At 41.5% G+C, this 24,116-nt stretch overlaps 1 protein-coding gene across 8 annotated transcripts in view; it reads right to left on the minus strand.

The window, feature by feature from the left end:
* Window positions 1-24,116, minus strand: part of EML4 (EMAP like 4) — a 179,691-nt gene that overhangs the window by 4,512 nt on the left and 151,063 nt on the right. For 7 of the 8 annotated variants that reach the window (XM_008254479.5, XM_008254478.5, XM_008254477.5 and 4 more), the window contains 7 exons: window positions 22,814-22,939; window positions 22,601-22,732; window positions 21,855-21,922; window positions 11,588-11,676; window positions 10,229-10,326; window positions 1,555-1,642; window positions 1,044-1,142 (listed from right to left, as the gene is read on the minus strand). In XM_008254479.5, coding sequence (XP_008252701.1) covers window positions 1,044-1,142; window positions 1,555-1,642; window positions 10,229-10,326; window positions 11,588-11,676; window positions 21,855-21,922; window positions 22,601-22,732; window positions 22,814-22,939 — 700 coding nt within the window. The remainder of the gene's footprint in view (window positions 1-1,043; window positions 1,143-1,554; window positions 1,643-10,228; window positions 10,327-11,587; window positions 11,677-21,854; window positions 21,923-22,600; window positions 22,733-22,813; window positions 22,940-24,116) is intronic. The other variant, XR_016229419.1, reaches the window with a different exon arrangement.

Here is a 24,116-nt window from a genome sequence, read left to right on the forward strand (position 1 = left end):
TGTTCATAGTTAGCTCTGCCCTCCAGCCTAATCCTAATTTTCAGAAACCAAAAACAGTAATATTTGGGGGTATTAGCCTTAGGAATTGGTGCCATATACACAGCCAGTATTTCAATCACTGATTGTATATTTTTATACAAGGCTTTATTATTTTAACTTTCCTATTTGATCTTCTAACTCCCTTAGGAGGATACCTAAAGATCAGGAAAGGCTGAGGAAATTAAATCTGTCAGAGGACAGATTTCTAAAATGTCCAAAACATCAGATGAAGAGCAATCTCCAAATTTTATCTTTGAATAATCGCTAATTAAAATGTCTGTCTATAAATGATGCTGGGACAACTGGGACATCATCGGCAAAAGAGTAAGACCTGGAGAAAGTGGACCCTCAGTCAGCACTGCTGCTGGGGAGGCTGGGGGTGCAGCTGCTTTAGAAGCAGTGCAGCAATCCTTCAGAAAGTCATGGAGTTCCCGTATGACCCAGCGATCCTGCTCAAGAGAAGTGAAAGAAAGTATATTTGCAAAATAACTTGGATGTGGGGGCCTGCAGCACTGGCATCCCATATGGATGCTGGTTCAAGTCCTGGCTTCCCTACTTCCAATCCAGCTTCTTGCTAATGTGCCTGAGAAAATTAATAGTGATAACACTAAAGAAAATAAATAGGGGCCGAGTTGTGGCAAAGCAGGCTAAGCTGCTACCTGTGATGCTGGCATTCTGTATCAGAGTGCCAGTTTGAATCCTGGCTGCTCTGCTCCCAATCCAGTTCTCTGAAGTTGGCCCAAGTATTTGGGCCCCTGCCACCCACATAGGAGATCCAAGTGAAGTTCTAGGCTCCTGGCTTCAGCCTAGGCCAGCCCTGGCCATTTGGGGCAGTAAACCAGTAGATGGAAGATGTCTTTCTGTCACCAAGCCTTTCACATAAATAAAAGCAAATCTTTTTTTTAAAAAAATCAGACTTTCATTTATAAAGTCACACAAATTAGGATTATGTATCAAAATCTCACAAAGCACCTCTTCATGTCAGGTGTCATGCATGCTCTTACCAAAGACTTGAAAGCCTAGCACACAGGTGTACGTCGTCCAATCAATGTCCTTACAATCTGATCGGTTCCTGATTAGTTTGCAGCCGCCTGGAATGTCCCCTTAAATTTGGAAACGGGAAGTATAATCATAGTACTGTGTAACAAATGTATTTGAAAGTACATCTTGACTCAAACTAACCACATTCACTTTGATTTATAATATATACACTGACAAACATTAAGGCACATATAAACATTTTTTCCACGTGTTTAACAGGAATTTTTTTTTCCTTTGAAGCCCTATGTCCATCTATTATGCTTAAAACCATTCAGAGCAGCATCAACCCCACTAATTCCTATTACATGTGCCTTCAGTTCTACACAATTCAATTGATTACTTTCTTGAAGACAGGAACTACATTTGAAATTACTGCTTAGCTCAGAAGCCTGTCCGTTCTCTCTGCAATTCAAGCTCCATGCAGCCTGTTCGTCAGCATGCCTGACAGACATCTGTGTGATCACTGATACTCACAGTATAATATCTCATAATCTCCAGAGTTAGACATTATATTCTTGTTGTCTGGGGACCAGTCAAGGTGTGTGATGTAGCTGGAATGTCCCTAGAGAATGAAAGGGCAATTATCAGAATTTGGGGTTTTTAATGATGAATAATTTAAGTTAGCCAATACTGTTTCCTGAGTACCCATTTGTCACAATTCCTAAAGGCTAGGGAGCACTACTACAACCTCCAGAGCTGAACAGGGCCCACAGAAGGTCCTCAGATCTTATTCCACTTTACTGGGAGCCACAGATGCAGCGTAAGGAGAAGCTAGAGTTCCTGCAGTCTCTGGAACTGAGGGGATCTCATCACCATGACAACATGGAAGCAGCTGGAACTGAGGGGAATCCTGGCTTCTTCCGAGAGACACCAGAAGCAGACATGTACTTACTACTTGTGCCAGAAAGCATCTCTTCTAAGAAAGAACCTCAAAAATGTTTGAGGAAACTGCAGTAGTTATCACACTTTTGGATCCTCTGCCCGTCACTGGGGTCTCTATTAAAGTGACTCCGTTTTTGAGAAATATTGGCCACACGTTGTGCAGAGAGTGCAGTTTTCCTGGACTGCTTCTTGAGCGTCCTTGGCATACCTCAGAAGCCGAGGAGCATGGCACCCACACAGGAGTGTTCTTATAATGGAGGGCTCCTAAAAACTACAAATAATGTTCTGGAGGAGAAGTCACCCAACACTGCCCTCCTTCAGAACAGCTGTACCCAATATAATCACCTTACTCTTCAAAACATTACTTAAACAGGAAAACAGTGATCTTTCTCTGTTTATGTTGTACTAACATTGTGGGTACTAAAATGAGTTATTAAATGCTGAATTTTTTTGGCTTCATATGAGCATTTGATGATTTCCAGTGAACTACTTGAGAGAAATTACACAAATCTAATAATTCACCAAAATCAACACTTCATCTCCTGAGGGTAATCCAAAAAGCTCAGGAAAAACACAATTCAGAGATAAAATGAATTTGGTCAAAAACAACAACAAAAACCATAGTCCCCTAGCCCCCCCCCCCACCCCAAATATACATTTCCATGAACTTCTTTGCATGTATCTTAGATGCATGGATTTCAAACCTTTTTTGCACTAAAATAAAATCTCGATTCCAGTATCTATGAAGTTTTTAAATTACTCTCGTACAGTATCACATATAAATCTCAGAGGGACCTCAAAGAGGAGGAAGCTTAGGAGGCACAGAAAGGTTATGCAACTTTTCTGAAATCACAAAGAATTGGTGGACCCAAGGTTCAAACTCAAGTCAGATGATCGTGGAGCAAATTAAACTCAGCATTTAAGCTTATCTTTTACTCATTTCTGGAACACTGAAGATGAGAACAAAATAATTTAAAAGTACTATTTTCAGAAAAAGTTTATAGGTAAATAAGGACCTTTTCTTCTTACATGCGAGCAACGCTGAGGTCAATAAGTACACTGTGTGGAAGCACTAAACCACTGGCACCAGCAGTCTTCAGATCTTTTTAGCTCATGTAAAATCCTACTTGGGAGGCCCAATTACATGAAACAAATCAGATCCATACTAGCCCAGATCAACCCTGCACCCAGGAAGGCTTTGCACAAAACAAGTTACAAAGATCTCTGAATCCAAAGCTGCTTTCTATACTTTTCCATAGCAGTGATTACAAAACGATGGTTTCTACAGTTAACAGGGGACACAGCCATGAATCTATGAACCCTACAGTTTATCATCTAACCACTTTTTCTAGTATTTACTAAACACCAAAAAAGATGGCAGATCATGAAATGCAGCAATTAGAAAAAAGGTCAGAGTTAAAATCTAAATTAGATGATGGAACTGAGAACCACAAATGCCACAGATTAGCTCAGGCAAGAATGGTGTGTGTGCTGGAGGGGACACTGCGTTCTGGCAAGTGCAGGGCAGACTGGTCCCAGAAGGGGTAATGAATGGCCACCATAGATCAAAGGGTACAAAGATGAATGCCTCCCACCCCTCTCCTCCCAGATCTCCCAGCCACCTGGAGTGGCAGTCTCATGAAGAGCCAACTATTTCCTGGGAGATCACTGGAGTTCCTTCAAAGCAATGGGTTAGGACCTGTTATGTGTAGTAAACAAACCTGCATCCTATGGCACAAGATAGCAAGTATGTAACATCTTCAGCACAAAGTACACTCTTTGCTCTTCTTAATTTAGCTGTCTGAGGCAGGCATGTGTAAGCACTATACTACATGAAGCAAATACTGAGCATTGCTCTGCCATCTGACTTTTTTTGTGCCTTTTGGTGGGTAGCTTAGGCTATCTGGAAATAAAAGGCAAACAGAGTACCCTTCCACCCATTTGTACTACTTCAAAATTAAGAAACTCCTTTAAGTGTCAGATTGTACTCTGAATTGTACAACTGTATTTGTACTATATTTTTGCTTTGTTTCTGAAATGATAAAGATTGTACAGCATTAAAATGAAATGCAAGGGTTAGAAATGAGAGGGAAAAGGAAAGTAACAGGGGATGTGAAAAAAGATTTAGCCTGAAGTGCTCTTGGCTAGGTTCTAGCATATGCTGAGGGGTTTGAAGGTTTGATCAGAGTCACATCAAAGTTTTAACTCAGTGTCTCACCTCTGGAGCCTAGTTTATTCATCTAGTTATATTGTAACTGGATTAATCAAGATTGGCTTGATCAGAGAGGTCAGAGCACAAAGCAGAGGACTGTAGTAGAGTTCCCCATTTTTCCTATTCAAAGGAGGAAGTAGACCATATAATGCTCTTTCCAGCCCTTTATATGCTAATAGTTTTAGGAAGCTAAATGTGACTATTATAGTCCTTTGGAGAGCAGAAAACATTTCAAAAGAACATTCTTTAGGATTACATAACAAATCTCTAGCTTTAAAGTTTATACAGTTTTTTTAAACACTGAATTTCAAGCAGGTAAGGATAAACTTCAGAAAGACTACAAAAGATACTGGGGTCAGTAAAAAATAGAAATAAATTTCAATAAATGGAAAAGCAAAGTTCTTTATGGAAACTACAGTGGATGTTCCCCAGGAACTTCTGAGAGTTAAATTTTGGAGTTAACAATTTAAAGCAGAAAGAGGTAAGAAGTCAGTCATAATGGCTTGAGGTCAGCGAGCAAATAAAGGATCAGAGGCAAATGTGGGAGTGCCCACCAGTGTCCAGGATAGAGGGATCAGAAGCAAGATTAGTGCTGGCAACAGCTATCACTACATGGTGGACACATGCACTGGACATGCTCACCTGATTATACTCAGGTCTCCTTTTCTCTAAAGGGAGGTGGAATGCACTGGCTACAGGATGCTCAGGTCCTGTCCCCTGAGATTCCTATATCTTACTTTCAAGAAATAAATTAGCGATCTGATTATCAGTTGATTTACTGAGGTTTGCTTAGAGAGAGAAAACTTGGTTGGCCAGAGGAAACCAGGATTTAGTGTTGTTACCAGTTAAGTTCTTACTTTAAATTGATACTCTATTTTTAATCTTTGAAAATTAAAAAAAATTTTTTTTATTTATTTATTTGGAAGGCATAATTAGAGAGAATCTTTCCATCTGCTGGTTCACTCTTCAAATGGCTACAGCAGCCAAGGCTGGGCCAGACAGAAGCCCGGAGGGAAGCGCTTTATCTGGGTCTCTCATGTGGTTGGCAGGGGCCTAAGTCCTTGGGCCATCTTCCACTGCTTTCCCAGGTGTATTAGCAGGGAGCTGGATCAGAAGTGGAGCAGCCAGGACTCAAACCAGCACCCATATGGGAGGCAGGCAGCAGCTTAACCCATTATTAACCCACTGACCCCTAAATTGGTATTTTATAAACCAGCTTTGGAGAACTTAGTTGACATAAGTCCGTGTATCTAAGATGGATCATCTTGTTTCTTAGCTTATGAGGTTGAAGGTAAGGCCCTAGCCTGTAATGATGTAATTTATTAGAGAACCGTGCCTCACCTGCTGCTCTGCAACCTTGGGCACCCACCGGCTTCTCAACTGACATGTCTTCAGAAGGTGGTACCATGATGAGGGACGGACTCCAAACATTTGTAACTGGTTATAATTCACTAGAGGGATATTTCATAAGGTTCTAAACCCAGCATGCTTCTTTGGTTACAATGATCACTTAAATGTTGACTAGTAATAGGAAAATTATTGGAAATAACATTTATATTTGGAATTTTGAGAGCAGTTCTAGTTGCATGTTTCAGAAAGACCTAACCTTTATTATAATCTACAATTTTAAGATAATAGAATTAAGACTCAGAGAAGTTAATTAACTTGCCTAAAAGTTGCAAACTAGTAAGCAGCAGAGCCAACATTAGCCCAGTTTTGTATGTCCTATATAATAGCAGACAATAGATAAAAGCAGTTAAAAGGAGACTATAAGACCAGTTGGTGGAAGCAGACAGCAAGGAGAAGTGACAGCTGGAAGCAAAGCACAAAACAAGATAATTAGAAAAGCAGAGTAGTTGAGCCTTTCATTATAGCCTCAAACAGCACTATAAACTTTAATAGTTCCTAAGGGTATCTTGAAATATTACTTTTGTACACTCCAAGGATAAAAGCTGCCTAATTAGAATAGGACAAGCCTCATGCAATTTCTCAACACTCCCAAGGTCATTCTGATTATCCATTGTCACCCTTTGCTCTATTTCTTTTCTGGACCAGTTAAATGTATCACAACAGCACAGTACAATACACATACTGAAAAATCTGAGATGTTACCCTACATTGGAAAGTTTGCTCTACTAAGACTTAAGACAACTGTGCTCAAGTCTTGGATCTGCTACTATGTCAAGATGCAACCAATGATAAGTTATTAATCTTCTCTGAAAACAATCTCTTCATCTGTAAAATGAGGGTTCAGTTAATTTAAGTGCTACAGTGCTATCTGCAAAATTTTATGATTCCACAGATTAACTGATATACTCTATTTATCGAGATGTGGACTTCTAAAAATTATTTAGTTGAGAGATAGAGAGCTCAGCTTATCTGCTGGCTCACTCTTCAAATGTCCATAATGGCTGGGACCAGCCAGAGCCAAAGCGGAGAGCCAGGAACTTAATCCAGGTGTCTTTTGTAGTAACAGGGATCCAGCTTTTGAGCCATTATTCTGAGTCCCAGAGTCTGTCCGGGTAGGAAGTTTGAGCCAAGAATCCAACGCAGGCACACCAGTGAGGTAGATGGGTGCCTTAACCACTAGACTGAAAGCCCAACCTTAAACATGGACTGTTTTAAAAGGTCAAGGTTGAAAAATTAGAAAAATTTGGAGCCTATTAGGGTAAACTTGAATAATCAAAATTCCTTATATTGGATCATTTCATTTTTGGGGGGGGGGGTAGATGTGACATTTCATTTGATTTGCACACTATTTCATATAAAAATATTAAGTTGATAAAATTTTTTAAAAAGATTTATTTATTTAAAAGGCAGAGCAATAAGGGAGCAGGGGTGGGGGAATACAGAAATATCTTACATCTACTGGTTCACTCCCCCAAATGGCTGTAACAGCCAGGTCTGGGTCAGGCCAAAGCCAGGAACCAGGAATTCCTTCCTAGACCCTACATGGGTGGCAGAGGCCAAGTTCTTGGTCTGTTATCTGCTACCTCTCCAGGCACATTAGCAGGAAGCAGGATCAGATGTGGAACAGCAAGTACTTGTATCAGTGCTCTGACAGGGCATAGCAAGCAGTGGTTTTATCCACTAAGCCACAATGCTGGCCCCTAAGTTGATCACTTGATTAAAAGGTGGATTTGAACAAAATAATGGATAAGGACTCATAATTATTGTCAAGTCAAATAACATTCTGGGTAAATTCTACAATTTATTTGTGTTTCTTGAGCTTATAAATGGACTGGTTTTAGCATGTAGTACAAGTATATAAAAAACAGATAAACAAGTCTTTCTTCCTCAAATAATAAATGGCCTGGTTTTGCTTCTACATATTGGGCATCCCTCATCTGGAATGCTCCAAATTCAAAACTTTTTGAGCACTGGCATAACACCCAAAGTGGGAAATTCTGCACTTGACCTCAAGTGCCAAGTCACACCCAAAATATATAAGCAGTAAAAATTACCTTACAGCCTCATACACATGAATTTCATGTTTAGTCTTAGATTTTTTTCCTCCCAAAGCTATCTCATTATATATATGTAAATATTCTAAAATCTGAAAAACAAATCCAAAATCTGAAACACTTCTGGTTCCAAGTATTTCAGATAACGGATACTCAGCCTGTACAGAGTAAGCAAAATAAGTATCAGACCCATATTGAAGTTTACTTTCATTATAAGATGTATGTGTGTATATATGTATATGTACATATATACATACATATGTGTGTATGTGTGTGTGTATATATATATATATTTAGTTTTATTTATTTGAAAGACAGAGTTACAAAGAGAGAGAGAGCCAGAGAGAGAGAGAAAGGTCTTCCATTCCACTGGTTCACTCCCCAAATGACCACAATGGCCAGAGCTGAGCTGATCCGAAGCCAGGAGTCAGGAGCTTCTTCCAGGTCTCCTACATGGGTGCAGGGGCCCAAGCACTTGGGCCATCTTCTACTGCTTTCCCAGGCCATAGCAGAGAGCTGGATTGGAAGAAGAGCAGCTGGGACTCGAACCCACACCCATATGGGATGCCAGCTCTGCAGGCTGGGGCTTTAACCCACTGCACCACAGCGCCGGCCCCTATAAGATGTATATTTTAAAAAAACAAATTATTTTATTTATTTATCCTAAAATAACCACTTTATCATAAAGATGGCTAAAGGATCTGTGCCATTAATTCATGATTTGATAATCCTAAATTAATTTCCTAAGTTTCATAACAAACTACCTCACTTTTTATAAAAATCGTAGTTAACACTGAATACTCAATGCCAGGCTCTATCCTGAACACTTCATACACATGAACTTCTGACGTTAGCCTGTAGTGGTGCACAGTCTTATCCACAGACTGTGTTCTCAACATGATGCTGTATATTGCCTACCTTCTCATTCTTCTCTTGCTACACTGCGTACCTTTCTCATCCTACTTCTTGGGGACCAAGGAACGTATCCTGCACACACTCTCAGTGCCTAGACCATTTCTTTAGTTAGCAAAGGACCTGCCACATAGTCAATACGCAGTACACCTACAGAATTTAATACAATCTCCACCCTGTTATGACACAATAATCAAGTTAGGAGAGGGAAACAAATGACAGGAAAATGCTGTTGTCTACTGTCTTAAATACAGACATCTCCAAATTATTTTATTTTAGTGGCAGAGAGGACACTGCAGAGTGTGGGGGATGGACAGAAACATGGGATATTGAGATTAAAAATGAAATATCTTTTCTGACTTCATCTGTAAAATGTTATTCTAAGAGCTTCTTATAAATATAGTTTTAGGAAATGAACTTAAAAGTCGTCAGAGAGAGACAGATATTAAACTCCCATCAAAAGGAAACATCTTGAGGGTGGGTGTTTTGCACCATGGTTAAGAAGCTCTTTGGAATGCTTGTGTCCCATTTCAGAGTGCCTAGATCCAAGTCCTGGCTCTACTACAATTACAGCTTCCTGCTAATTTGTATCCTAGGAGACAGCAGGTAATCACTCAAGTAGCTGGGTTCCTACCACTCATGTGGGAGATATTAACTGAGTTCCTGACTCCTGGCCTCAGTCTGGCCCGGTCTTGGCTGTTGTGGGGATTTTGGACATCAATCAGTGAATAAAAGATCTCTACTCTTTCAAATAAAATGAAAATAAATAAGTATTTTTAAAGGAAGACTTATCTTGGCCAGTGCCGTGGCTCACTAGGCTAATCCTCCGCCTGCTGCGCCGGTACCCAGGGTTCTAGTCCCGGCTGGGGTGCCGGTTCTGTCCCGGTTGCTCCTCTTCCAGTCCAACTCTCTGCTGTGGCCTGGGAGTGCAGTGGAGGACAGCCCAAGTGCTTGGGTCCTGCACCCGCATGGGAGACCAGAAGGAAGCACCTGGCTCCTGGCTTTGGATTGGCGCAGTGCGCCGGCTGTAGTGGCCACTTGGGGGGTGAACCAACGGAAGGAAGACCTTTCTCTCTGTCTCTCTCTCTCACTGTCTAACTCTGCCTGTCAAAAAAAAAAAAAAAAAAAAAAAAAAAAAGAGCGAGAGAGACTTATCTCTAGAGTGCACAGGGAACTACAATGTTCTGTTCTCAAATAATCTGCTCTTTTCAAAAACAGGGATTAGGGGCTGGTGCTGTGGCATAGCGGGTAAAGCTGCTGCCTACAGTGCTGGCATCCCATATGGGTGCTAGTTCGAGTCCCAGATGCTCCACTTCTGATCCAGCTCTGTGATGGGCTGGGAAAGCAGTAGAAGATGGCTCAAGTCCTTGGGTCCCTGCACCTGTGTGGGAGACCCAGAAGACGTTCCTGTCTCCTGGCTTTTTATCGGCCCAGCTCTGGCTGTTGCAGCCATTTGGGGAGTAAACCAGTGGATGGAAGACCTCTCTCTCTCTCTGCCTCTCTGTAAACTCTATCTTTCAAATAAATAAATAAATCTTAAAAACAAAACAGAGATTAAAGTTTGAAGTACCCAACAACAGAAAACAACAGATACAACAACATAAACATTTAGTTCTCTTTCAATCCAAGTAAAATTTCCCTATAATTTTGAACTTAATTTTATTTTACTATTACTTACAGTGCACTTTCCATATCTGCTATATTTTCTTCCATTTTCTGAGACTACATAGAGGTAAATAAAGTTGTCATGAGATCCTACAGCCAGGAAGGTGCCATCTGGAATTAAACAGGAAAAAGTGCTGATTAAAGAAATGGCACTGACAGACTTGTTTACTGTTACTTCACTGAACCTATACTGAACACTATTTAACAGATGTTATTAAATATCACCAATTTAAGGGTCATTCTGCAGTATCACTAAGCACATTTGAAAGACAAATGGTCTTCCCTAGCCTGATCCCTTCTTGGAGATGCTCACATCCCTTGGACTCTACACTCACTTCCTTCTAGTGAGTGGAAGTACAGACAAATTCTTAGAGCTGGCTGAGGAGATCTGCTTCGGTTAGCTAGCACCTGTGATCCCCCAGTACAGGGTAGGTTCTCTTGAAAAGGAACCATCTTCTTTTCTTTCATGGTCTCCTCCATTTTACCTACCATTGTACTTAAGCACGTAGCAAATTTCAAGAGTCCATTTTATCTTCGGATTTTACTGTTTCTGTTAGCAGTGATCACTGGCTACTACAGAAAAACTTTCAGCTTCAAGGTGATTCTTGGTTTATAGCTTGAAGCATATATTTTTTCCTTCCTTGTTCAATTCACAGGAAATTTTCTGTGCTTCTTTTGAAACAACTGAGAATCAAAAAGCTCCTTTGGACTCCATGGTGATGGAACAATTTTGGGATGTATTTTCAAATATAAAACATGTTAGTCTAACTCCAGAGAGAGGAACAGTGTGAACCAAAGCCCCATTAATAACAGGAGAATGTAACTGGAATATTATTATGGAAACATAATTAACATTTTGAATCAAGTACAAAGAATTATTTCATGGCTAAACAAATCTGTCAAACTCTTATGATAAATTGCTGAGTATTTTATCTAATTAACAAGTATATCATTACTACATAACCAGTAACACTGTAACTAGATTCTAAAGAACTTGGAGGGCCTGTAATACTTAATTTGAATATTACTAGAATTTTTTTAAACTCATATACATAAGTTACTAAGAAGAGGTAACATTCAGCCCAACAAATACTCAAAATACTAAGTCTGTGTAGCACAATACTGCTTTCAATTGCAAATGAAGTTGCAATAGTTTATTCTAAATTTATGTCATGATTTAGAATGTTGTTTAACTTTATGCAGATCTTTGACAGTTTCCAGTAGCAGGATTAATCTGATATTGGGGAAAACATATTCAATTCTTAACAACTCTAGAGAGCAGAGAGAATAAGGTGTCAGCTTTATTGAAGCAAAGTCAGCAATTTTGTGAGGTGCTGTGAATGCAAAAGAGGGGTGGGGTAAATCTGCCTACCTACTGAGTATCGCATCACAGAGAGCTGCTCATTTCCATCTGTGTGGATAGAAACTAGATCTCTGGTTTCTGCATCCAGAACAAACCACCTGTTAAGTAAACACAAAAATTTTCTTCAGATAAGAGTATTTGTAGAAAAAATGGTTGCTGACCATTTTTTTTTCTTTTTATGAAATTTCATTAATAGCCCTTAAATGACATGTTTACCTCTTCTAGTAAAGGAGGAATTTGGTTTGCAAAATGTTGCTAGATATAATATAAACAAGCTTCTAAGGGCCTAGGCTGTTCTCATTCCTAGTTAGGTATTTACTGAATGCCAACTGTGCCCCTTTGTTTAAATTTTAGAAAATAAGATGTCAGGGTCACTGTTCTTAAAGATTACTAGGTTACAGTTGGGGAAAAGGAAATGAGCCAATTCAAAGAGAAAAATGAATGCTAGCAGACATAGGAAAACCTTTAGGAATGATGTAGATACAGTTTGAAGTGGACATTGAGGGAAAGTACAGGCAATTCAGGCAGGAGGAATAATAGCTATGTAGCTAGGGAGGTGGGAAGGACAACAGAGAGAATGGAGGAGGATGAGAAAAGCAGTGAGCCACTCATTTGGTGTGATATCAAAGGGACCAGCAGGGGGCACTCTGCTTCCTCAATATCTTCAACACTGGCATATGGAAGCTCTAAAATTGACAGTTTTTCTTTCTTTACATTTTTTGTTTCATATATTCTCTGAAAGGCAGAGAGACAGAGATGGAGCTCTCCCTTCCAATGGTTCACTTTCCGAGTGCTTTCAACAGCTGGGGTCAGGCCAGGCCCAGGCCAGGAGCCAGGAAGGAACTCAATCTAAATCTTCCAACTTGAGTTACCATTATTGCATCCCAGGGTGTGCATTAGCAGGAAGCTAGAATCAAAAGTGATGCTGGGATTCAAATTCAAGCACTCCAACAAGGGATGCAGGTATCCCAAGCAGTGCCTTAAGGGCTATACTAAATTTGTGTCCGTCTCATAACAATTTTTCCTCGTTCACATTTATAGGGTAAGTAAAAGACAATGACATAAATCTAACTATGTAATGAATGATTATTGCTGGACCTTTTTCTAAGAGCACTTGAAAGAAGGAATAGGTGTTTTGGAAGAGCAGATATAAATCAAAGATGGGCAATATGGATAGACAAAGTTGGGTAAGTGAGAAGAAGGTAGGTAATAACATGCATAGTGGATTGGAAGAGTTTAGAGCTGAGCACTGCCTGAATCAGAGTACCCCACTAACTTTTTTTTTTTGACAGGCAGAGTTAGACAGTGGGAGAGACAGAGAAAGGTCTTCCTTTTTCTGTTGGTCACCCTCCAAGTGGCTGCTATGGCCGGTGCGCTGCGCCGATCCGAAGCCAAGAGCCAGGTGCTTCCTCCCGGTCTCCCATGCGGGTGCACGGCGCAAGCACTTGGGCCCATCCTTCACTGCACTCCCGGGCCACAGTAGAGAGCTGGACTGGAAGAGGAGCAACCGGGATAGAACCCGGCGCCCCAACCGGGACTAGAACCTCGGGTGCCAGCGCCACAGGCGGAGGGTTAGCCTAGTGAGCCACAGAGCCGGCCCCCACTAACATTTGTAAAGTGCATAAATAAGTAAATTTAAAATAATTTTTGAACAGGACAAAAGCCAAGTTTTGGCAAGAGGTACATAATATTCAACAGTACAGTATGCAGGAAGATAGTCAAGGGGGAAACAGCAGGATGAAACTAGGAAATAAAATCATGCCTCATCTCATAGTGCATAGGATAACAAGTATGCAGTTTTATTTTTAATTATTCAGATAGGAGAAATAAATGTACAGAGAAAAAGGCCTGAAAGAATTAAATAAAAAACTTAATGATGTTGCTTAACATGCCTTAGTATGTTCAAGGCAGAAGATGAGACTTTAAGACCCCAACTCTACTTGTTAATGAAATTTGTCTGTAAAAAACCACATTGACTAATTAATTTCAGTAATTTCTAAGCTATGAGCTAAAAATTTCTAGGTAGCTAACAATTCTAGGCAGCTAACAAATTCTGTTATTTACTCAGGTAAGAAATTACATGTGAAATATCCAAGTTTAAAGGCCAATCAGGGGGCCAGTGCTGTGGCATAGTGGGTAAAGCTGCTGCCTACAGTGCTGGCATTCCATATGGGCGCCAGTTCAAGTCCTGGCTGCTCCACTTCTGATCCAGCTCTCTGCTGTGGCCTGACAAAGCAGTAGAAGACAGCCCAAGTCCTTGGGCCCCTGCACCAGCTTAGGAGACCCGGAGAAGCTCCTGGCTCCCAGCCTTGGATCAGTGCCGCTCCAGCAGTTGTGGATGTAGGACCTCTCTCTCTCTCTCTCTCTGCCTCTCCTTCTCTCTATATATAACTCTTTCAAATAAATAAATAAATCTTAAAAAAAAAAAAGGCTAATCAGCAGGACACTGGTGCTCTGAAGCCACATGCTACATGTACATTTATCACCTCAATTACAATAGGTGTCTAAAAACCTGCTTCCTTGCAATTGGACAGTACAACAAAGTATAGGTTTTTGGGGCCGATGCCGTAGAGCAGTAGGTTAAGGCCCCAGCCTGCAGTGCCGGCATCCCATATACCCTGGTTCTAGTCCTGGCTGCTCCTCTTCCAATCCAGCTCTCTGCTGTGGCCTGGGAAGGCAGTAGAAGATGGCCCAACTCCTTGGGCCCTTGCACCCATGTGGGAGACCCGGATGAAACTCCTGGCTCCTGGCTTTGGATCAGCTCAGCTTTGGCCGCTGTGGTCATTTGGAGAGTGAACCAGTGGAATGGAAGACCTCTCTCTCTCTCTGGCTCTACCCCGCTCAGTAGCTCTGTCCTCCAGATAAATAGAATAATTCTTTAAAAACAAAAACAAAACAAAACAAAAACAAAAAACAAAGTATAGGTTTTAGGGCCAGTGCTGTGGCACAGTGGGTTAGAGCACTGGCCTGCAGTGCCAGTGTCCCATATGGGTGCTGGTTTGCATCCCGACTGCTCTACTTTCCATCCAGCTCTCTGCTGTGGCCTGGGAAAGCAGTGGTAGATGGCCCAAGTCCTTGGGCCTCTGCGCCTGCATGGGAGACCCAGAAGAGGCTCCTGGCTTTGGATCAGTTTAGCTCTGGCCGTTGTGGTCATTTGGAGAGTGAACCGGAGAATGGAGACCCCTCTCTCTCTCTGGCTCTACCTCTTGCTGTAACTCTTTCAAGTAAATAAAATCTTTTTTTTTTTTTTAAGTACAGGTTTCTTCTGAGAATATAATTTATTAATCAATGTTTATGATTACACTATGAAACTCCTCTGGGCCAAGAAATGCCAGAGCTAATGCCAACTGAACGGCCTTTTCAGAGAAAGGAACAAAGTGACATTCCATCTTAGATCAAACACACTTTTTTTTTTTTTTTTTTGACAGGAAGAGTGGACAGCGAGAGAGAGAGAGACAGAAAGGTCTTCCTTTGCCGTTGGTTCACCCTCCAATGGCCACCACGGCCGGCGCGCTGCGGCCGGCGCACCGTGCTGGTCCGATGGCAGGAGCCAGGTGCTTATCCTGGTCTCCCATGGGGTGCAGGGCCCAAGCACTTGGGCCATCCTCCACTGCACTCCCGGGCCACAGCAGAGAGCTGGCCTGGAAGAGGGGCAACCGGGACAGAATCCGGCGCCCCCACCGGGACTAGAACCCGGTGTGCCGGCGCCGCAAGGTGGAGGGTTAGCCTAGTGAGCCGCGGCGCTGGCCAGATCAAACACACTTCTAAGAACAGGAGATACAGAGCTGCTCCATATCAGGTTCCACATTTTTAATGAGCTTTTGTAAACTTTAATAAACCCCTCTTAATGCACTTAAAATAAATTTATCCATTTTTATTTTGGACAAGATCTAAGTAGGTTTAATTTTCCTAGGAAAACAGCATGCTGTCTCATCTTTCTGGAAATTCCCTTAGAAAGCAAAAAAAGTATTGATTGGTATAACATATGTAGGAACCTAAAACCCTTAGTCATTTACTGGTTATAAACAGTAGTTATCAAAAGAGGAAAAAAACCTTGCCTGCTTTTTTGTTTCTGGAATTACATGACCAGAAATTACTTCTAGGGGCTGGTGTTGTGGCACAGTGGGTTAAGTAGCAGCCTGTGATGTTAGCATCCTTTTTGGAGGTGCTGGTTCAAGTCACAGCTGCTCTGTTTCTGATCCAACTCCCAGCTAATGCTCCTGGGAAAGCAGCAGCAGATGGCCCAAGCACTTGGATGGGGTTCCAGGCTTTTGGTATTGGCTTGGCCCAACCTCAGCTGTGGCCATTTAGGGAGTGAACCAGTAAATGGAAGATATCTCTGTCTCGCTCTTTTGTTACTCCGCCTTTTAGTTAAATCATTTTTTTTTAAAAGGATTTCATTAAAAATGAAATTACTTTTGGCAAATATTTTTAGTAATTTAATAGGTGTTATTAAAAATGTACAACTTCCATATGTATTTCCAGCAAGAATTTTAGAGGTTCCTTTTTTTTTCAAGACTTATTTATTTGGAAGGTAGAGTTACAGAGAGGGGGAAGAGGCAGGCAGAGAAAGAGATGGAGAACGAAAGAGAGAGAGATATCTTCCATCCACTGGTTCACTCCTCAAATGGCCAGGCCAAACCAGGAGCCTGGAGCTTTATCCAGGTCTCCCATATGGATACCGGGGCCCATGTACTTGGGCCATCTTTTGCTGCTTTCCGAAGCACATTAGCAGGAAGCTAGATTGGAAGTGGAGCAGCTGAGACTCAAACAGGCACCCATGTGGGATGCTGGTACTACTGGTGGCAGCTTAACCCTGTATGTCACAACGCTGGCCCCTGGAACTCCTATCCTCCCTGTTGCACGAATTGCACTTTCTATGAATTTTACTTTCAGAAAAGAGTTTTGAGCTCCAGACCTCTGTCCCTAACAAGTCCTTTAGGAAAAGAGGATCTTATAAAAACAAGTAAAGAAACATATAAGTTCTTATTGAGTTTAGTTTATTTTAGTCCAGAGTATTCAAGTTAGAACTAAGCTTTTGCTTTACGACAAACTGGAATCATTATGGAGCTCTGTGGCCTTGAGGGTAAAGCTACTGCCTGCAATGCCAGCAGCAAATACGGGTGCTGGTTGGAGTCTCAGCTGCACCTCTTGCAACTGAGTTCTCTGCTATGCCCTGGGAAAGCAGTGGAAAATGGCCCAAGTCCTCGGGCCCCTGCACCTCCTGGGAGACCTCTGGAAGAAGCTCCTGGCTCCTGGCTTCAGATCAGCCAAGCTCTGGCTGTGGCGGCCATTTGGGGAGTAAACCAGCAGATAGAAGACTTTTTTTGCCTCTCTGTAACTCCGTCTTTCAAATAAATAAATCTTTAAAAATATAAGGATAGGGCTGGCACTGTGGCGCAGTAGGTTAATGCCCTGGCCTGAAGCACTGGCATCCCATATAGATGCCAGTTCGAGTCCTGGCTGCTCCTCTTCAAATCCAGCTCCTTGCTATGGCCTGCAAAAGGAATGGACAGTGCAGCTCTGGCCACTGCAGCCGACTGGGGATGAACATTGGATGGAAGACCGACCTTTCTTCCTTCCTTCCTTCCTCCCTTCCTCCCTCCCTCCCTCCCTCTGTGTAACTCTTTCAAATAAATAAATAAATATTTAAAAAAAATAATGAATTTAACTGCTCAATAGCAGAGATAGGCAATCTTGGGCCATATATTTAAACTAACCTGACTTGCGAGCTAAGTCCCAAAACAAAGTACCATAATTTGTCCTGATGACTTTTTAAATACATACTGTATTGATTTTCTTTGTGGCAAAAAAGAATCATAAAATTTTAGAGCTGAGATGTGACTTAAAATCTCTAAATGAGTATCTTTCCATGTTAATCACAAAAATAATCCATTAGAATTTAAAGTGTGCCCTCAGGCTGGTAGGTTTATAACTCCACACTCCCTCCCCACTTCTTTATGACCTTCTACTTACAAAAATAGGAATGTGGTTTTTACAATTCAGAAAGACATTAAGTCAAAACCAGAAAAGAAGAGCCCAATTCAAGCTTCTTATAAGAACCCTGACATCCTGTGATGTCAAAACACCTATTCAGTCATCTACTAGTTAGTACAGAACCAGGAAGAGAGCTTTTGCCCTTGTGCTTTTCTCTTATGTCGCACCAAGGAAGGGTATGATCCTATGGAAAGTACACCCACTCCCTGACCCTTTTTCTTTGAGATACACCAACATTTAGGAATCCAGAGAAGAGAGGAGGTCAGCAAAGGAGACAGGAGTTTATAATCTAACTGGGGAGACAGAACAAATTAATAAGGAAGAAAATAGCTCCAAATAACATGGGTAATAAGGCTAACACAGTTTCAGAGTAGGGAGTAATCACTGTGGATTATGGGTGGGCCAGGATTTTATCACATCGAATGTGGCAGGGTTAAGTAGGATATACAAAGGCAGACAGGAGAAGGTAAGAAGTGACAACAAGGGCAGGGATGTACATGAAGGACAAGCTGGAGTGGTAAAGGAAAGGTTTTTAATGGGCTTTGCTAAAGGCCAGCCTAACAAGTTCCAGTGTCAGGAAGTTTTTAGTGATATTCTAGTCCAGTCACCATGGTATACTCAGAACCTTCAGCATTTTGTTAATCCATTTCTCCTGCATCATACAAACTCCTTACTCTTCCTGGCCTCTTTAGCAACCAAATCCTCCTTCAAGGCCAGGCCCATCCACACCTCCTCTGTGAAGCCTTGTCTGGTCACTCAGACTAACAATAATTTCTTCTGCTCTCCAAACAGTGATGCATCGTTATTCAATTAACACTAAAATATTACTCGAGATATTGTTTATCTTTTTATGTAGTATCTACATAGGTTGTGGCCGGTGCCGCAGTTCACTTGGCTAATCCTCCGCCTGTGGCACCGGCACCCCAGGTTTTAGTCCCGGTTGGGGCACCGGATTCTGTCCCGGTTGCTCCTCTTCCAGTCCAGCTCTCTACTGTGGCCCGGGAGTGCAGTGGAGGATGGCCCATGTGCTTGGGTCCTGTACCCTCATGGGAGACCAGGAAGAAGCACCTGGCTCCTGGCTTCGGAACGGCACAGCATGCCAGCCATAGCAGCCATTTAGGGGGTGAACCAGTGGAAGGAAGACCTTTCTCTCTGTCTAACTCTGCCTGTCAAAAAAAAAAAAAAAAAAAAAAAAAAAAGGTTGTAATCTACTAATAGAGACTATTTCTTTATCTAGTACAGTGCTTTCCAACTTGCAGGTGCTCAATAAACATCTGAAGACTGACTCAGAATTGGAGTTTCAGTAAGACAGACCCAGGGAAGTTCATGGTATGAAGTTTAAGCATACTATAATACTAGGTACCCTAGAAAATGAGCCTTGGAGTACCTATGGGTTGTGTTAAACAATACCACAGAAAAATCATTCTTCTGATTAGCTTTCTAAGTTTTAGTCATGCTAAGGAGTCTGACATTTCCCTTTTGAACAGAAGGAGATTTCTTAGGCTGAGAACTTTGAGAGTCAAATTTTAGTTGTTAGAATTTGATGATTACTTTAGTTCCATCACTAGCTTGCCCAAGGCTGCAGCCAATCACCAAGACTGATGAGTTGCATCATTTAAGTTTTTCTAGGTTGAGGGTCCTGTATTCCATCTCAAAAGGTAAATTAAAATTCTTTATCTGCCTGTTCACCAGCATCACTTCCCTAGTGTGCCTTCCAGTGTAGGTCAGAAACACTGAGATCTCTGAGTTCTTTCTCTCACCTGCTGATTCTCCTTTCCCATCCCTATTTGATATACAGAGTACGTTCTATATACTGACACAAGTCTGTGGATTTCTTTTTTTTTTTTTTTAGGATTTTATTTTATTTACTTGAGAGGTAGAAAAGTAGAGATAGAGAGAGAGGTCTTCCATCCGCTGGTTCACTCCCCAACTGACCGCAATGGCTGGAGCTGCGCCGATCCGAAGCCAGGAGCCAAGAGCTTCTTCCGAGTCTCCCACGTGGGTGCAAGGGCCCAAGGACTTGGGCCATCTTCTACTACTATCCCAGGCCACAGCAGAGAGCTGGACCAAAGAGGAACAACCGGGACTAGAACCTGGTGCCCGTATGGGATGCCGGCGCCACAGGCGGAGGATTAACCGAGTGCGCCATGGCGCCGGCCAAGTCGGTGGATTTCTTTGACACACTTTAAAAATCTCAACTAAGGCTTCCTTTAAGCCTTCAAGTCTATTGATTTCTTATTCTGGGATTTCTCTAATTCATTTACCTACCTATAAAATGTGTATGGTGCAAAATTCCTTCGGTATATTTTGCATGTTGGTTTGGAAATAGAACTGGTCCACCCAGGACCACAGTAAGTACTATAAAACTGTCTGGAGCATTCTCTTTGAGCTGTTGAAGACCTGACATCCTGATGGGACAGGAAAGATATCTATAGTTTTGCTGAGGTCTATAGACAGTATAATGATTAAATGCCTTATGAAAAACTATTTTCAAAAATCAAAGTGGGGGCAACTGCTTGCAATGCTGACATTCACAATGGAACACCGGTTCAAGTCTGGTTGCTTTGCTACCAGCTAAAGCATCTGGGACAGCAGCATATGACAGTCTAAGTACTTGGGCACCTGCCATCCATTTGGAAGACCAGGATGGAGTTCTTGGCTTCTGGCTTTAGCCTGGCTCATTCCCAGCTGTTGAAGGTGTTTGGGGAGTGAATCACAAGATGGAATATCTCTCTGTCTCTTCCTTTTTTTCTGTATCCCAGAGATCTTCAAAAGCTCAGGTGGTTACTCACATGCTTAAGATTCTTGTTGCTGTTGTTAAAGACAGAAAATAATTTCCCCCAAATCTTACAAAGTGATTTGTCATACAAGTATTTGTTCCAAGTCTAAATGCTTTAAAACCACATGATGGCCGGTGCCACAGCTCACTAGGCTAATCCTCCGCCTGCAGCACCGGCACCCCGGGCTTCTAGTCCCGGTCAGGGCGCCAGATTCTTTCCCGGTTGCTCCTCTTCCAGTCCAGTTCTCTGCTGTGGCCCGGGAAGGCAGTGGAGGATGGCCCAAGTGCTTGGGCCCTGCACCCCATGGGAGACCAGGAGGAAGCACCTGGCTCCTGGCTTCGGATCAGCACAGCACGCTGGCCATAGCGGCCATTTGGGGAGTGAACCAATGGAAGGAAGACCTTTTTCTGTCTCTCTCTAACTCTGCCTGTCAAAAAACAAACAAACACATGACAATCTATTATTGACATGTGTTTCGGGGGAAACCTAAAAACATACACCCCTTCTAAATTTGCACATTATCACCAATTACTCTCCTAAGCAACCTGCTTCTAAAATTCAGTGATTTCAGAACCAATCAATAGCATCTCTAGTTTTCCATGATTCTCAAAGATTCTGCAGCACTACACTGGATAAAGAATCTGAGTCATTTTTACTTTTCAGAAGTGCTAGTTTGTATCTAATAGCCAAAGGGGAAAACCTATTGCAAAAAAAAAACAAAAACAAAACCCTCTAAATCAGTAAATTTAATTAGGATTAAATGAGCTGATTAAGTTGAAATATTTTTAAATCATATAAACACAAATATTTATATAAATGTATCCACAATAGTTTCACCCCACTAGAAATTAGTAGCATTCTATACTTTTTAATGCATTTAACTTGAGAATTTACTTCATATTTTTCTTTTGATTCCTTAAAATATATAGATAAACATATATTACTTAATCTTGAAACATCTGTAAGAAAGTCATTAATGATTTCAGGAAATATATCTTAATTATGTATCGGTAGCATTCAAAACACACAGGACGGCAAATGCTGTAGCACAAACAACTTAAAAAAGCTTAACTGGGTATATCAGCAATAAATCCTTTCCCTGCCTAAAAGATAATGAGGTGAGAAATTCCCTTCTAATTTCACAAAGGAGACTCAAGTCTGTTGTCAATGAACCCTATCCTAACTACCCTATTTGTCATTTTTCAATTGCACCGCCTTTCCAAATCCCCCTTCCTATCCTCTCCTGACACATATTAAAATGTGGCTCCACAAGGGTAGGAGTTTTTGTTTTGCTCTTTGATATATCCCACAAATGCAACAAATGATAGGTGCTCAGTAAATAATTCCTGAATGATTGAGTATATATAACAGATATGAGCAACAAGCATATTAGTATGCCATTTAAAGAGAACCATTCTCCAGTTCAGAAAGGAATATTCCTGAATAACGGTATAAACATCCCACCATTTCAGATTACTCAGCTCACTTCAAGACCCTACCTGCCTGAGTGCGTTCCTATGGCCACCACTGTGCCACTTGGATGAAAATCTGCACAGTGTCCTGGTTCCTAGAAGAGAGACAGACAGCTGTTGGGGAGTACATAAGAAAGTCTCCCTAGATCTATGGTGACAGTGGCAAAAACATTTGAAAATAATTCATTTCATATAAACATGGAATTCTAATCAACTTTATCATAGCCAATGAGAAATACATGGGTATGAGAGAAAAAGAATTTTAGAGCTTGGAGGGGATATGCTGGCAGAATGGTGAGAGAAAAGGACCAGCAGCTTGTAGCCAGGGAGGGGTACGAAAACAACAAAACACACTTGTGTATTTCTTTTAGAGTCTTCAAAGAAATTATATACACCTTTTGTGCCAGAAAAGGTGGATATCTAACTGGGTTAGGGAGAAAATATAGTGAGACCATTCAAAAGGAATAGAGTCTGTTAGTGAGCAGCATTTACTGAAACCAACTGCACCACCACATTTCCACAATCATGTATGTTCCATAGACATGTGAAATCTTTATGATTTTTACTACTGAAACTGACAGAAGAATTCATTTTTTTTACCCTGCTAACTTGCTTCCTAAAAGTGGGTTCATGTTACACTTCGAGATGAAACACTGCCCTCTTATTCCCGTCCCCTCTGAATGCAATGCTTAGTCCTTCTGCCTCTGCTATCCCAACTGCCAATGTGAAGCACTTCCATGGGGAGATTTTCAATCACATCTTGCTTCACTCACATCTACGAGCCTGGTCCATTCCAGCTTGTGTTCCACTGAATTCCACATGCACACCTGCCTGTCCTGAGCACATGTCAAGAGCAAGTCTTTGAAGGGATGTGTGGCAAGACCCCAGAGCTCATCTGTATGACCCTGAAAATGAAAGGCACTCATTGTTATAAAAACCAAAGTGTGTCATCAAAAACATCCAGTTAATAGCTGACATTGGCTTACCTGCACTTCTATTTGGAAGCCATCGTTAAATGTTCCCCGCAAAATAAAGTTTCGTGATGTACCTACTAAAAACTGATCTGCCTTCCCTTCTGCTACGGCTCTGATTGTGCCATACTGATCAGGGACCTAGGAAAAATAAATGTATGAAGTTACCATATATACACTAACATGCATTAATTATTACCTGAAGACTACATATTCAACTGGAAGCTACTGTGTGGCAATAAATGACAGAATTCCAGATTTGATGACAGAATTCCAAATTTGAAGACAATATGGTAATCCTATACTAATAGCAACAACATGTTTAGAAAATTTTATTTTATTAGAAAGAAATTATATTGTGTTATATTAACATTCTTTGCTTCAGTTAATTTTACATTTATATGATTTCAGAAGTCAAGAGGTTAGAAACAGCAAAAAAAAAAAAAAAAAAAGAATACATTTGATCACATGAAGAATGCAGTCTTGTTTTTGCTAATTAACATTATTTATTGGCGCTAGCGCCGAGGCACAGGTTAATCTTCTGCCTGTGGCAACAGCATCTCATATGGGCACCGGTTCTAGTACTGGCTGCTCCTCTTCTGATCCAGCTCTCTGCTATTGCCTGGGAAGGCAAGGGAAGATGGGCTCCTGCACCCGCATGGGAGACCAGGAGGAAGCACCTGGCTCCTGGCTTCAGATTGGTGCAGCTCCGGCCGTTGCGGCCATCTAGGGAGTGAACCAGTGGAGGGAAGACCTGTCTGTCTCTTCCTCTCACTATAACTCTACCTCTCAAATAAATAAATATTAAAAAACCCACATTATTTATTTTTAAGATTTATTTATTTGTTTGAGAGGTAGAGTAATAGAGGGACAGATGGAGAGAAAGGTCTTCCATCCACTGGTTTACTCCCTAAATGGCCACAATGGCTGGAGCTGGGCCAATCTGAAGCCAGGAGATTCTTCCAGGTCTCCCATGTGGGTGCAAGGGCCCAAACACTTGGGTCATCTTCTATTGCTTTCCCAGGCCATAGTAGAGAGCTGGGTCAGAAGAGCAGTAGCAGGGAGGGACCTGAACTGGCACCCATATGGGATTGCCAGCACTGCAGGTGGAGGCTTTACCTGTTACCCTACAGCACCAGTCTCGTAATTAATATTATTTTGAATAAGTCATTTAGTCTTTTTCTGTAAGATGGCACGGCAATAAATGTCCTAGCTACTCTTGATTGTTATAAGGGTTAAAACATAAAAATAACACGTGAAATTTCTTTGTGAACTGAAAAACAGTAGCTACTGTATTACTGTAGAACTGTAGCTACAA

The sequence above is a fragment of the Oryctolagus cuniculus genome, chromosome 2 (assembly GCF_051225735.1).
Source record: "Oryctolagus cuniculus isolate XC-2025 breed Fujian yellow rabbit chromosome 2, ASM5122573v1, whole genome shotgun sequence".
NCBI classification, from domain to species: Eukaryota; Metazoa; Chordata; class Mammalia; order Lagomorpha; family Leporidae; genus Oryctolagus; species Oryctolagus cuniculus.